Source organism: Hypoxylon fragiforme (genome assembly GCF_022984875.1).
Source record: "Hypoxylon fragiforme strain CBS 206.31 chromosome Unknown GGS25scaffold_1, whole genome shotgun sequence".
NCBI classification, from domain to species: Eukaryota; Fungi; Ascomycota; class Sordariomycetes; order Xylariales; family Hypoxylaceae; genus Hypoxylon; species Hypoxylon fragiforme.
The window spans coordinates 3,729,282-3,744,296 of NW_026054756.1; the positions used below are offsets into that span (position 1 = coordinate 3,729,282).

At 48.7% G+C, this 15,015-nt stretch overlaps 6 protein-coding genes across 6 annotated transcripts; 3 read left to right on the forward strand and 3 right to left on the reverse strand.

Moving 5' to 3' along the window:
• Positions 1-777: 777 nt before the first annotated feature.
• On the forward strand, positions 778-1,292 carry GGS25DRAFT_517417 (uncharacterized protein; the record flags this gene model as incomplete). The annotated part of the gene is made up of 2 exons (XM_049263387.1): positions 778-1,059; positions 1,134-1,292. 2 exons carry the CDS (start codon positions 778-780, stop codon positions 1,290-1,292), a joined length of 441 nt encoding a protein of 146 aa, XP_049121905.1.
• On the reverse strand, positions 1,246-5,382 carry GGS25DRAFT_527648 (P-loop containing nucleoside triphosphate hydrolase protein; the record flags this gene model as incomplete). Its single annotated transcript, XM_049265109.1, has 4 exons — positions 1,246-4,294; positions 4,360-4,741; positions 4,795-5,151; positions 5,212-5,382. 4 exons carry the CDS (start codon positions 5,380-5,382, stop codon positions 1,614-1,616), a joined length of 3,591 nt encoding a protein of 1,196 aa, XP_049121906.1. The 3' UTR covers positions 1,246-1,613.
• A 1,055-nt stretch (positions 5,383-6,437) lies between these two features.
• Positions 6,438-7,619, forward strand: GGS25DRAFT_517419 (uncharacterized protein; the record flags this gene model as incomplete). The annotated part of the gene is made up of 3 exons (XM_049263388.1): positions 6,438-7,055; positions 7,120-7,434; positions 7,518-7,619. The coding sequence occupies 3 exons, from the start codon at positions 6,438-6,440 to the stop codon at positions 7,617-7,619; spliced, it is 1,035 nt and encodes a 344-aa protein (XP_049121907.1).
• A 762-nt stretch (positions 7,620-8,381) lies between these two features.
• Positions 8,382-9,818, reverse strand: GGS25DRAFT_517420 (uncharacterized protein; the record flags this gene model as incomplete). Its single annotated transcript, XM_049263389.1, has 1 exon — positions 8,382-9,818. One exon carries the CDS (start codon positions 9,816-9,818, stop codon positions 8,382-8,384), a length of 1,437 nt encoding a protein of 478 aa, XP_049121908.1.
• A 374-nt stretch (positions 9,819-10,192) lies between these two features.
• On the forward strand, positions 10,193-12,018 carry GGS25DRAFT_472318 (uncharacterized protein). The gene is made up of 3 exons (XM_049259426.1): positions 10,193-10,812; positions 10,883-11,175; positions 11,251-12,018. The coding sequence occupies exons 1-3, from the start codon at positions 10,665-10,667 to the stop codon at positions 11,635-11,637; spliced, it is 828 nt and encodes a 275-aa protein (XP_049121909.1). The 5' UTR covers positions 10,193-10,664; the 3' UTR covers positions 11,638-12,018.
• A 933-nt stretch (positions 12,019-12,951) lies between these two features.
• On the reverse strand, positions 12,952-14,738 carry GGS25DRAFT_527650 (NAD(P)-binding protein; the record flags this gene model as incomplete). The annotated part of the gene is made up of 4 exons (XM_049265110.1): positions 12,952-14,185; positions 14,259-14,323; positions 14,395-14,588; positions 14,684-14,738. 4 exons carry the CDS (start codon positions 14,736-14,738, stop codon positions 13,552-13,554), a joined length of 948 nt encoding a protein of 315 aa, XP_049121910.1. The 3' UTR covers positions 12,952-13,551.
• Positions 14,739-15,015: the final 277 nt, after the last annotated feature.

The following is a 15,015-nucleotide window of genomic DNA, read 5'->3' on the forward strand; positions in this document are numbered from 1 at the left end:
AGCATGGTACAAACATCGTGCTATTATATACTACATGTACTAGGTACATATTTGCTCTTCACAATCATTTCATGATATTTCACTAGGCCCTTCAAACTTTAGGATGCAAACGACCTACATAGTAAAACTCTTCAACTAGTACAGCATATACCCAGACCAGCGCGGCGTGTGTCACGTGTTTCATTCTAGAATTCATAGAGAGAGGGAGAGAGAGAGAGCACGGACTGCATTTGAACCAAGAGTCCAAGACAAAAGGCTTGGTACCTAATAACTCGGGCAATGTCATCAATCATACCTAGTAATGATCACAGGCCTATTACAGTACGTAGTAGCATGTACATATTAATGTACATAATAGCAGCTTGAGCCCCGCATCCTTTTCAGGGTCTTCCCTCGGTGTAATTAATATCTGCCTTACGTAACACACCATTAAACATCTTGAGCCTCATTATCATCTGGAACGGCACGTCATAAGGGAGAGAACAGCCAACTCATACCTTCCAGCATCAACACCAAAAAAATCGAAAAAAAAAATCGACTCGAGACACCTTTTCATCAATCCGCTATCTAAGAGTCTACGTCTACCAACAGAACCTCAAAGCAATTATTAGGTGCTGCGCCCGCGATTTCTTCCTCCGAACCGAGAAAGCGCCCCCAAAGAACAACGGACCAATCACCATCACCATCGCCCATACGTCCATACATACATACATACATACATACATACAAAACCAAACCGCCTCACCCACCCAGCTTGAGCCAAACCAGCCAGCAAGCATGGGCAACCTCTGCAGCAAATCCTCCTCCTCCCCCGGCGACAACTTCGCGCAGCCCGGCCGCGTCCTCGGCTCCGCGCCTCCCCAGCCCCAACGCGCAGCCGTCCCGGCCAAAATCATCAGCACTAATAATTACAACAACAACAACAATCATAATAATAATAATAATCCGCCGCGGACCCTAGGCGGTAGTGTTGTTGGAACCGCGCAGCAAGACCACGGCAACAACAGCAACAGCGACGCCGCAGAGGAAGCTAGAAGACGAGCCGCTGAAGCTGCCGAGGTACATACGTTATCATCATCATGGTTTACTATGTATCGTTTTTTTTGTTTTTTTTTTTACTAACACCATCACAGGCACGAGCGCAAGCAGCATCCAAGCCAGCAGGAAAACTAGGCGCGCAGCTAGCGGCGCAGAAGAAGCAGACGCGCAACGAGACGCTGAAGGAGCTTAGCAGTAATGAGCTAAGACAACGAGACGCCGACGAGGCGGCAGCGGCGAGAAGTCACAACTAGAATCAGATCAGATCCAGTAATCTAATGTAAGACCAAGCCCAGGATGCGGGAAACGAAGAGCAATGGGATCTTCATAGATGGAGCTAACTAATATTGGCCCGATCATCGAAATCGTGTCCCCTAACTGTTGTATTATACCTGCTTCAGCATTCCCTTGTTCTGTTCTCATCTGCGTATGGTTTGTCTGTCCGGCTCTCTTCATGCGCCTTTGCTCAACGCCGATATCATTCATGTACTTAGAAAAACACCTGTCCATAAAGCCTTGCCCAGGATATTTGATTTACATTCCATGCTTGTTTCCTACACAAGCTTCCTTCTTTTCTAAGTGACTGTGTATCTGCCACCGATGGGGGCCCTGCTATCCGCATCCGCAGCCGCTAATGTACCTTCCTTGAGTAAACGAGTGAGTTCAGACATGGCATTAGCCACCATCATCTCAGTATCTCCCTCTACCAACACGTAAAGCTTGGGTTCGGCACCAGGCGGCACCTCCTTTCCGAGTGGATAAAAGGTACCCTTGTTGGTGATAGACGTACCGGTAGCTTCCAGAATTTTAGCCACATTGGTCCGATTCGTGACAGCCCAGCGAGCCTTCTGAGGGAAATCATTGATTTCGAGAGTTGCGTGGAATGCACCCGCATCTGGGCCCTTATTATCAATCGGCTGCCCTGGTCTCAACTGACCAGCGCGACCCAGACGAGCATTGATCGCATTAATCGCAGAAGAGACCTTGTCCAAGGGGTTGTTGCCGCTTGAGGATGGCGCCGCCTCCTCCCTTTTATGAATAGTAAATTTCGGTTCCAGGTCAACTTTGGGAGCAGTAGCGGTGTCACGAGATATTATTCCCGAAGCCGCAGTTTGTATGGCCGACAAAGCTTTATCGCCCTTCTTCTCCTCGCCACCCTTCTCCTCCTTCTTCTCCTCCTCTTCATCGCCTTCTGTCCTGTGGGTCTTTCGTTCTCTCACCCGGGCGGCTTCTCGTTCCTGATCAAGGCGCTCGAGTCCTTTGCCGCCAAAGCCCGATTGGTCTTTGGCCTTTCCGGACTTAACCTTATCTCTGAAGGCTTTACGCATATCTTCTAACTGTGGCGGTACTGGCTGTCCACTTTGTTCGAGGGCTCTGGCAATTCCGGGGGCACAGTTCTCCTGCTCCCCTGTTACAAAAGTAACCGCCGTTCCCTTGTTGCCAGCACGTCCGGTACGACCAGCACGATGCACGTAATCTTCAAGATGGTTTGGAGCATCGTAGTTGACAACCAGCTTCAGCTGTTTCACATCGAGGCCACGAGCAGCCACAGACGTAGCGATTAGAATGGGGATGACACCGTGCTTAAAGTCCTCAATTGTAGAATCTCTGTCAATCTGGTCCTTTCCACCGTGAATTGACATGCAGGGGTAGCCTTTCCGCAATAATTCCTTTAGCAAATCATCCGCCTTTTCCTGTCGCTCCACAAACACAAGAGTTCGAGCATCCTCGTCCTTGTCATAGAGCTCACCCAGTAGCTCGAGCAGGCGAATAAACTTGGCATTCTCTTCTCGAATCTCTACAACTTGGGTAATCTCGGGGGCAACAACGCTCCTACCACCGACAGTGATCTCTACGGGACTGTTCAAGACTTTCTTAGCAAGGGCGTCCATGATACGTGGCATGGTGGCCGAGAAAAGAATGGTTTGACGATCCGGTCGCATGTTCGCAAAGATTTTCATCACCTGCGGCTCGAAACCCATATCGAACATTCTGTCTGCTTCGTCGAGGACAACATAGCTGACCCTTTTCAAGTTTGTTACGCGGCCTTGGTTAGCTGCTAGTAGATCGATCATGCGACCTGGAGTGCAGACGACGATTTCCGCACCTCTCTTCAACTCCGCGATGTGATCCTTGATAGGCGCACCGCCATAAGCACAAACCGCCCGAAGGTTCATCGACTTCAAGAACGGCTTGCAGTCTCGGTGTATTTGGGTAGCCAACTCACGCGTAGGAGTCATAATTAAGCTGATGGGACCTTCGTTCTCCCTTAGTGGCCGTTGATCTTTGATGTGCCTGAACATAGGTAGTAGGAAGGCAAGTGTCTTTCCCGAGCCAGTTTTTGCAACACCAATGACATCTCGTCCAGACATGATGGCAGGAAACGCTTGCATTTGAATCGGCGTAGGCTTTTCAAATCCCAAACTATCAACGATGTCAAGAGTTTTGCGGGACAAGGCACATTGAGACCACTTCTGAACTGGCTTCGGCACATCCTTACCGGATACCTTGATTCCATCTAGTTCGATACGGAGATCTGTTAATTCAGCATCGGTCATTTCTGATAGCTCGGCCGGTTCAACCCAGAAGTTCTTCCGAACGGGTTCCAAGTCAATCTTGCTATAGTCAACGGACGGAATGTCTTTCTTCTTGCGGGCTTTTGCTGCGATAGCTAAGAATGAATCAGGGTCCACGTTCTCTTTCCGATAGTCGAACTCGTCATCACTAAAGTACGCTTCAGGTTCTTGTGAATCTTTACTCTGGTTAGCATTTGCTTTAGGACGTTTATCCGCCACCGGCTTCGTTTCAAGATCATTCATGAAAGCATCTAGAGGGTCAACATCGTCCTCGTCGACCTCCATAGCCTCGTTTAGCTGGTTGTTCTGAGCAATACCGATTGTCTCTGAGACTTTGTCCTCTTCAGGTTGATCCACTTGCATTTCTGCTGCTTGTTGAGCATTCTCTTGCGCAATACGCTCTTCTCGTCTCTCTTGGGCTGCTCGAGCCGCGGCAGCCTCTTCCGCCTCATCTCCAGCGAAAGGAACTGTATCTTCATCGTCTTCTTCTTCCTGGTTTTCATAGGGTGTATCATCGACATCGCCAAGGGGAAGGGAGGGCAGCTTAGCAAGTTTTCTGTCAGATGTTTCTTCCTCGTCGAGCATCAGTTTCCGCTTCTGCGATAACCTTTCCGCTTCTGCATTTTGCTTGTGGAAGCCAAAACCACTCGTCTTGGCTCTACTCTGTGGAAGAGCGGATACTTAATGGTCTAGTTAGCAACACAATATAGTAAGGGATACACGAATAGGAATACTGAACGCTTACCACTTGGGGCTTTTGTCGCCGAAGCTACGGCTGCGGACGGTGGGCCGGCAATGACACCCAACTTGGGGGCGGTACTAGGGGAGTGTGTCTTAGGAGCAGACTTCTTAGCTATAGCCTTAGGGTCGAATTTTCCAGCATAGGGAGCTGCTGGTGAAGGAGCGGGTAGGTCTGCAGGTGATGCTGGGGTTGGTATCGGATTGGTTGGCTCTGCATTAGCCTTCTGGTCCATTTCAGCAAGGAGCTTGCGCGTGGCACCCGGGGTCGGCTCCTTCTGCTTCTCCTTCTTCTCCTGTTTCTTTTTCCATGCTGCTAATTTGGCAAGCCGCTCGGCTTTCTTGTCGGCGTCAGGCGGGGCAGCCGCTGGCTTCGATTTTGATTCTGTCTATAATCCAAGTTAATCTCTATCATAGAATAGGACAGGATGATACAACATACATCAGATGCCTTCGTTTTGGACGTCTTAGACGTCTCGCTGGGTGCTGGGCCTTGCTCACGGCTGTCACCTCGCCTACTGCGTGGATGAGAGTCAGTAGTACCTTCGCGTCGTCCTCTTAGTCGGTCACGGGAATCGTCTCGCCTATTTCGATGACCCTTGTCATTGTCACGGTCACGACTCCTACGCCGGCGAAGGTCAGAGGGGCGATCTCCATCCCTTTCTAAGAAGCGATCACGCGATCGCCTACGATCCCTTGGGCCTCGATAGTAATCATCATCTCGGCGATCGGTGGAACGGTTACGTCGGCGAAAGTCTGGGTCTCTATCTCGGTCTCTGTCTCGATCCCGATTTCGACGCTGTTCCCAGGAATGATTAGAAAGGTTGGAGGAGATGAATGGATGGCCGCGTCTTCTTACATCATGTGGGCTCCGAGAGCGACTCCGACGTCTTGCATCTAGGCCAGGGTCTCGACGGTCGCGTTCCCGATATCGATCTCGATCTCTTCTGTCATCATCTTTGCGGTGTCTTCTTGAAGATTGCTGACTTCCTGTTGGAGTTGGTGAGCGTGAGTCTCTGAGCCGAGCCATGATTTTTTTTTCAAAGATAGTACAGCTCGGTCGCACTACAATGGTGAGAGCTACCAAAGGACTCGAGGGAAGCTTCAATTAGACGATCAGACCTAATAGAAAGATCACCTATTATATCTTGGGATTCAGCTATGTCGACGATGTGAGTTTGAACATCAAAGAAGCCTGTATGTACTATGTATTGTATCAAAGGCCGACGGGTTGATGAAATGGGTTGTCGTTCTTGTTACTTGCTTTTGTCTGCTTTAATTCAAGAAATTTCCAAGGATTTAAGTATAGATATGTATTTATACAGTATATGTATTATGGTAGTCATGTCATATTATTAAACGTTGTAATTGAATTTATCGCTTGTGGCTGGTACAATGTAGGTCAAGAATTGTTGATGTTCAATCAAGATGTTGGGCACACTGCATAATGTATGTACTGTATCTACGTAGTACATGCATGTGGGCCGTGACGCTATCATCGATGTTAGTGCAGAATGTAGGTATGTACAATACCTAGGTAATTACCTAGGTTAGGTACGTAGTTACTAGGTAATAATTCTACTGTGCTGGTAGGCGAGGGCAGGTTTGCAATTTAATTGTGGGATGCACTGACCAGCAAATATGGGGTTTTCCTGTTTTCTCAACCTATCAGAGGCCAGTATTGAGCTTGTGCACAACTCGAAGCTCAAGCTTGAACAGGGGAGGTGGTTTGCATTAATGTCGCGTTTGAACATTGAACCTAAACTACCTAGTACTGCGGGTGCCAGGTGGTATGTAGCCCTGCTGAGATATTATGTACCGTACTGTAGGTATTGTACCGTGCCTTAGGTTCTGTTCTTAGCCACAAGGGAAATGTTTGAATAAACATGGGTTTATTGGTCCCGCACTGCGCACTGCGACTCTTTAAGATTTCTTCATCCAACGTCCCACATCTTCCCTCCATCGGTTTTCAATCGGTTTAACAATCCAGTCTTGGGACTCTGGAAAACCTTTCAGTTTTACCAGAGCACTTCAAGATTATCTACTATATTACCAGACACCCAATTTGGTCATCAATTGATCATCATGCTGTCTTCTATTGGACGCGCCGCCATTAGGCGATTGGTCTCATCAGGATCTGCTACCGCACCCCGCCACATTTCAGTATCCCGCATTCCTGTCAATTCCGTGGGACACGGTCGCAGCGTCTTCCGTGCGCTTTCCACTACTCCGGCACAATCCAAGGCTGCTGTCGCCACGGAAATTGAAAAGGCCCCAACCAAGCGAGCCACCAAGAAGCCGGCAGCCACCAAAGCACCAGCTAAAAAGGCAGCAACCAAGACAACTAAGAAGGCTGAGACTACCACCAAAGCAACCAAGACAGCCAAGCCTAAGGTTGCCGCCGCAGCCAAATCGAAGGCTAAGCCTAAGGCGAAGGCGAAGGTGAAGGCGAAGGCTAAGCCTAAGCCTAAGGGCAAGCCTCGTGCAAAGCCGATAGACCCAGAGAAGTTGAAAAAGAAGAAGGAACTTATTGAGAAGAGAGAGCTCAGGAAGGCGGCATTGTTCACCGAGCCGAAACAGCTTCCTACCAATGCCTGGACTTGTTTCATAGTCGAGAAAATCAACGGCAAGGAGGGTAGCCTCGAAGGCAGAATGCGAGTGCTCGCTCCTGAATTCAAGGCCCTTCCAGCCTCCGAGATAGAGGTGAGTACTTGAATTGCAAACATGACTTGGCTATATTACTCCGAGGTTTCTAACCAATTTCTAGCGACTTGAGAAAATTGGCGCGGAGAACAAGATTCTCAACGCGGAAGCCTATAAGGCATGGGTGACGAGTCACACCGTTATTGAAATGCACAATGCCCGAAAGGCTCGCAATTCTCTGAAGCGAAAATACAACATCCCTGCGTCGGGGTCTGTCAAGAATATTCGTGATGATCGTATCCCCAAGATGCCCAGCAATTCCTTCAGTCTTTTCACAAAGTCCAAATGGGCATCTGGAGATATCTCACACATGCCTTTGGTAGAAGGAGTCCGGGCCGTCACCCAGGCGTGGAAGGACTTGCCCGACAATGAGCGTGCTGTAAGAGAGCCCCCTCCTTCCTTTTTCTTTTTTCAAAAAGAAACACCAAAACCACACTGTTATGGAAACTGACTATTTCGTAGCCATTCATCGAGCAGGCGAAGGCCCTTCAGGAAAATTACGCAAAACAGTGTGAAACGGTTCTAAACCGCGGACCCTGGAAGAACACGACGACCAAGCCGTAATCGAGTTATGGCTAGGTACCGTCTCTACCCTCCATTGAAACCGAGGAAACTGGGCGTTGACCCCGGCATTTAGTTCCCCTTTCACGAGATAGGCAGTTGATGATGAGTATGGGGCTAGGCATAAGTAGTTCCATCTAGTTATTATCACTTTGCCCTGAAGATGTTTATGCGAAATCGAAATCTCTCAATCGGTGGTCTTTGGGGCTTAGGTATGGTTCGCCGTTTTTCGGAACGGGCTTGTACTTGTAAAATTCTCGTTTTTTGTCTCCTACACACAAGTTTCATTGATTGTCTCCTAACCTTCCAACCATGAACCGAGTAGAGACTCTTACGTTTGTTAAATGAACATGTTAATGAATGACTACTCCGCTCCGGGTACCTAGGGAGGATAATGTAACTCCCAGACGTTTAAAAAAAAACTTGGTAGTATAACTTATGGCTATCAGGGGAAACGAACAAACAAACAAACATTATGAAAATGGTGAAGATGCTGAATCGTATAAGGGAATTCCCCTGAGTAGGTTAACAGGTATCCAAATAATACTAGGTAGTAACCCAGACCCCTATTCTCTTATGTAAAGTAGGTACTTATGTATGTATGTATGTATGTACGCCAACGCCATGAAAATGCTCGTGTCCCCTATGTCTATCCCCTTTCTTATGCAATTTTCCCACTCGTAACCCAGGTAGATACCTATCTAACCTATATGCAAAAACACGTACATACCTATATATCCCCAATTCCCCTCCCCTTAATCACCCCTAACTCCTCGTCCCCATAACAACAACCACCTCCCCCCCAGCGCCGACCCAAGAGCATCCGGTATACAAGACGCGGCGCTGGCTAGCGAGGTAGAGCAGCAGGTAGATGTGGGGGACGACGACGCCCCAGCAGAAGATGCGGAAGCGGCGGAAGTCGGGGTCGCGGACGCACCAGATGCTCCAGCCGGCGACGCCGGTGCCGACGTAGTTGGCGAGGTAGGCCCAGGCGTCGCGCTTGAGGCGGGGGTCCCAGGCGGTGCAGTCGACGCGCCAGTGGCCGCGCTCGAAGGGCTCGAGGGGCCGCTGCTGCGACGCGGGCTTGTAGCGGCGGGAGATGACGAGGTCTTGGTCCAGGCGGGCGAGGCCGGGGGTGATGAGGTCCGAGGGCTGGATCTCGGCCATGGAGACGGGGGGCTCGGGGGCGTAGAGCTCGAGGGTGTCGTAGGTGTAGCCGTGTTCAGGGAGGAAGGTGACCGTCAGTCCGGCCGGCGTCTGCTCGGCGGCGGCGGAGGTCCTTGGGCCAATGTCACTCGCGGATCTTTGTAGAGCTGTTCGGGGGCTTTCGTCGGCTGTGGTTGGCTGTGGTAGCTTGTCCGGTAGTGGTTCGGAGTCCGCCCGGGCATGGGAGGATAGGTTGGACGAGAATGATTCTATCATGCTTTCCTCTACGATGATGTCACTACTTGGGTCGTGTTGACTTTGTGGGACCTGTAGTTGATTCTCCATATTCTTCCCGTGTTGTGCCGCGGACGTAGAAGAGAGATTACACGGTGGTGTACAAGGAACGATTGGCGGCGTACTGGAAACCAACGGCGCAGTAATTTTGTCCCTTGAACTAGAATTTGCGAGGCTTGGGGAAGGTTCACCGTGAGAAGCGCGGTTGTGACTTGGTTGAGAAGTAGTCTCAGGAGATGTTGACTCAAACTCCTGCAGGTAGTACTCTAATACCCGTGTAGGCGAGGTGAGGTTGGCAATCCTAGTAGCGTACTCTCCTTGGTAAGAATCTTGTACGACGCTAGAGGGTGAGTTCCCTGGGGACTGGGTCAAGAGCATTGTCTCCCCCTCGAAATTGCTGGCCGATTCTTCCTCAGGCGCGTACCTCGTGACAACCCGAGGCGACTCCCCATTGTCCAGAACACTTTGGAATGAGGCCTGAGGGGATTTCAGACTACCAATGAGCTCACTCAATGGTAGACTCGAGGATAATAGGCTTTGTACTGGCACTGGGTCTTGCTGAGAAGCCCGTTGACCCTGAGGCTCGCATGTAGTATCATGGTTGCTGCCTAGACTCGAAGGAAGCTGGGTGAGGAAATCGACGCGACCAGCAGGCTCGAAATTCAGGTATGAATCTGCGAGAGAGCGGTATCTAGTGTCATCGACTGCCCTGCTTGGCGCATCGATGTGAATCAAGATTTCCACCTCCGTCTTTCGTTCCATTTATTCTCGAACATGTCCGTTGAATGCCCAGGAGTGCTGCTTATGGTAAATGTGTAAGATACCTGATGACCTCATGCGCAACGAAGGAATGTGGATTCGGGTGATGCGAAGTGTGATATTGATGTTAGGTACATAGTGAGTGAGTGGGATTTTAGTACGGCGCATTGAGACAAAGGCGTTTATGTCACTGGTTGCTTGTAGGCTTGCTGCATCGCAGCTTACAGGTATGTACTCACAGGTATGTACTCACTAGCGTAGTTCATACTACTAGGTACAGTGCACAATTCAATAATCATCGTTCAAGTTATAAGTTTGTTACATAACTAACTTAACTATTTTAACCTTTGAAGTTTAAAAAGTTAATTGGGCACAGTGCTCTTTTTACCTTTACTGTTGTTCCTACGGTGCACTCATCCAACATCCAACATCCAACATCCAACACCCAACATCCAACGCATTAAAATGTGAAACCACGGAGGTGTTCATCTTAAGCTTCATCGCCAACTTCAAACCATACCAGACCCAAAGATGTACATACCTAGGTACATAGTATCGTTGGTATTGGTAGTGCCAAGACTATAAAAGGTCCTGTAACATCATAACATCATCCTCTCTTATGCCTACCTAGGTACTCTCTACTCCTTTGCTGCCCATCTAATAACAGTGGCAATATACCCTCTTACAGCACTTGGCTAAATAGTATATCCTCCCCATCCACCGGGTACCTAACTAAAATCTGAATATGATGTGATTTTCCTGATATCCCCATGCATTCTCATACATCTTTTCCATTTCCATAGTCTGTGTAAATACTATCTGTCTCCTGGTGAGGCGCAACGAGCCTAAATGAAAGACCTACTTTATCTCATCCCCCTTTTAGCAATACTTACTTCGAGTGTTGTGGCCCTCAACTTTACAGTTGCCGGTGGTCAAATATTTACCCCCGGCTTCGCTGTTCTTGATGCGCCTCAGCCTGGAACCCCTTTAGGTGGGGGTAGGTAACATGTTTCTACCACTTAAACCAGGGAAACTGACCAACACTGACACATAATGTTAACATTCAGACACAATTGAGGTGGCTCTCGATGTAACTGCCAATGGCAAGTTACGCCTTCCTCCATACGGTAATGACAGCCCGAGTCGAATCAACAACATCACCATCTTCCTCTATAGTTATGTCACCGGAAGGAACTTCACCATAACGAATGGGACTGAATCAGCAAATGACGCCACCTTAGGCGACATAATGCAGTCTGAGTCGGGAAGCACCGTGAAGCATGTGAAATGGACCTGGCCACAATGTCTAATTGGTGATGGGAAGCCAACCACCACCGACAGTGATCGTGGGGCCTATAATGTGAGTATATGGATCTTAGAACGGACTACTCATAAGATCACTGGCCATGTGTGGTTTACTCACAAGCCTCGCCAGATATCCATTCGCCAGAACTTCCGTCTCAACGGAGAGGACCACTACACCATCTTCGATGTACCAATCTCTGTCACAAACAAGATAGAATTCACTGGTGGCAACCCGTCTTGCGACTCGGTCAACAACCCTCTGCTCTCGCCGGAAGAGATTGACGCCGAATCTGCTAATAGTGTCGGCGTCTTATTTGCGCCAGGGGATTCGACTGTGATCCAACAGCCTGCATCCACTAGTAGTACTGGTAGTGATGGAGGGGGCAGTGGAATCGGCCCCGACAAGCCGGAAGCAAACCCAAGTGATGGTCTTGGTAGCGGTGCTAGCATGGTTCGATGGACATCGACAGCACGTAGGCTTTCCGTTTTATCTATCGTCTACTTTTTATTCCTATAATTAGTCTCTTCATGAAGCATGAATCAATAACGACGTACCGATATATCGACTGATTCTATCTTGCTTGAAATTCGCCAATCCCCTGGATTGAAGCTCCATATGTAGCACATAAGTTTTACCTCGACTTCATCTAGAGAGGTTAGCAGGGACTTTCTTTATAAGGTCGTGTTCCTAGGCACGTAGTAACATAGGGCCCCTATTTCGAGCTCTTCCCCCCTTTACATGAGAACCATACAATATGAGTCATAACTAAGCCGACGTGGTATTCCTCCACGTGGCTCTTAGTATATTTCTTTCATCTCACCAGGAGTCTTCGCCGGTTTACCTAGCCTTAACATGCGGACGAGGCAACATATGAGGTGAAGTTTGCCAGTGCATATCTTGGGTTCCTAATCTCAGACGGTGTTGCTTGAAGAATGAATGGAATGCCAACTAATGCTGAAGTAGATTATGTTTGGTATGTTAGCCTTCAATGACCTCGTCGAAGATTCTACAATCCTACAAGCAACGGACTTGAACTCGCAGATTCATGACATATATGAACAATCTCTTTCAAATATACAAAGTGATAGTTAGAAATCTTTCTTCAACACCTTTTCATTCTTTTCTATCTAGATCTAGTCTCTCTATACTACAGTACTTTACCCACAACCTCCCTTGTAAATTCAAATCCAAATCAGGGATAAACTTCAGGAAAATCACACGCAAGCCATAGCCAGATCTTTTCGCCAAAAAAAGAAAAATCCCGTCAAAAGGGCTTAATATTTACAAAAAGGGGGTTTCCGGGTTTGTGATCAGTAGAGAGAAAGGCGAGCGGGGACCCCCGGAGCCGGGTCCCCGCCCTTTTCCAAGGCGCGAAGAAAATGCTGTCGGGCGCGGAAACACGGACACTTCGTAACGGTGCCACACACCTCCTGCCACGCCGCGCCACGCAGGCCGCCCCAAGCTAGTGCGGGCGGTATACGCGAACGGTATATAGCTTCATCCTTCCCGGGAAGGATGAAGCTATCTTCGCCGAAGTCGGGGATACAGACGACTTCTCGTTATTCCGTCACGGCGAGCGTGAGCTCGTTTACGGCTCACACTCATGGGACGCTGCTGTCGATGATGACTTAGAAGAAGGGGCCCAAGATGATGATGATATTGATAGTAGTAGTCACAAACGACAACAACCCTCGTAATCTTGCTGCTGCTGCTGCTGCTGCTTACTTGGGCTACTTGTCCTCCTACTCCTCCTGCTCCGAGAAGAACGCCTCCAAACCATGGTGGGCTAGGCAGGAGGAGGAGGAGAGGGGCCAGAAGTACAGTTTCTAGCCCCTTACCTCTCCCTCTTGCCGTCCTTGCCCTACCATCATCAGGCGTTACGTTACCTAGGTAAACATCGTAGATTCTATGGCAGTAGTATCCCTAACCTTGTTAGTTAGGAGAGGAATGGATGCTTACTGGAACCACTAGAATAGCCTGCTCGCTATTGCGAGTTGATTGTCAATTAGTTAGTTAGGTAGCGAGATAGGAAATAATAAACTTGATAGAATATTCCACCGTTTTTATAGGAAATTCCGTGATGTCGGTTGACTAAGACATTACTGCTGGGTATAAAGGCCCTGGTTCGCATCGTTTATTAATTACCTAGGTAGGTACAAACGCGTGGTGATTCCGAGCCCCTTGATAGCCTCTTCTATTCCTCGCGTGTCTAGTAGGTTGTCTATGTGGTAAATGACGCCTGCTTGCTGATTCACGAGTCACTGTCTTACAGCAACGTCGATTGCACCCAAACTCCTATACGAAGGCCATTCATCAACACGAAACCTGCCTCCTCTTATCGTACATCCTTATTGTAGTAGTATTCATAGGCGTTTCTGGAGGTGCGTTGGCATGGGCCTAGGCTCCAAGCTCGCGTTCGAATGCTGTTGCTCAGAGCTTCGACCCTGCCTTTCTCCCACTCTTGACGTGTTTGGAGAATTGGCCCGTTAGTAAGAAGTCAGGGTATTTCATGCCTTCGTCGAGGCCGACAGATAGGGTATTGTTCCTCCAGCCACCGCCGTCTACAACGAGAACCTCTCCTGTTACGTAATTACCGGCATCGCTGAAAAGGTAGACGGTCGCATCTGCTATGTCTCGAATAGTACCCAGTCGACCAATGGGGATGGCGGAGGCAAGAAGTTTCGGATTCGCCTGCTTGCTTGATAGCCTCTCCATCCCCTCAGTTCCTCCGATAGCGCCGGGAGCAATCACGTTGGAAGTTATTCCATAGGGGCTATATTCCAAGGCTACGGATGCCATGATAGAGTCAACCGAGGCCTTGGCAGCCATCACATGAGCCTGCAAAGGCATTCCGGAATAGTGGAAAGTAGCAGATACGTAGATAATCCTTCCTCCTGTCAAACCGTTCGGATAGGTCTTGTTTCTAGCAGCCGATTCGATGAGGTAGGGCATGGTGGCTTTGACGGTGTTATAAGTTCCTAGTACGTCAATATCCATAACAGTTTTGAAGCCGTTGGAGGTAAGGCCAGAAATTGGTGCTACGAAGTTGCCTGCAGCTCCGGCTCTAAAAAGTCATTGTTAGTTTAAGGGGTAAGACTCCAGTTCCGGTTTCGGTTCCGACTCCAAGTGATACTTACATGACAAAATCAATGGCACCGAGCTCTTTCACACATCTTTCAGCAGCCTTTACCAAATGGTCGGGCTATCATGTCGTCAATGCCAATGCGTAAGCGAGGTACAACGGGGTACAATAGAGCACGAGGTCTTACACACATTTCTAACATCGCAACCACCAATTCCAATAATTTTCGCACCCGACCGTGCTGTCGCGATATCCTTAGCGGCAGCCTCTGTCTTTTCCTGATTGCGACCAATGATGCACGCATTGGCGCCCAAATGGACCAAAGCTCTCGTTTGCGCACTGCAAATGGTACCGGCGCCACCAGTTACAAACACCACACGGCCATCTGTGCCGGTGATCATCAGCCGACATGGTCTTCTGAGAGTAACATTGAATTGTAAACCTCTATGAAGATTGTTCATAGGAGATGTAAGGACTTACCAAATATGCCCTGTTTCCAGACATTGCTCACATATTCAGATGGTGGGATCGGCATAATGCCAGCGTTGCGCGTAAGGGAGGAATGCGATAAGCTAGATCAAGTACCTGAACTATTAATAAGCCACCAACTTATATGGAATTGTACTAGGAGAATTATTAGAGAAACAAGCTGTCTATGTAAAATAGAGCCCCAAAAATGACAAGCAAATAGAACAGGGGGAAAAAGAAGATGGGAGGGATAAGGAGGACGGCAAGAGGAGAGAATATGAATAGAATATGAATAGAATATGAATAGACATGAAGACGAGAAGCCTCGGCTTAATTTGAATAAT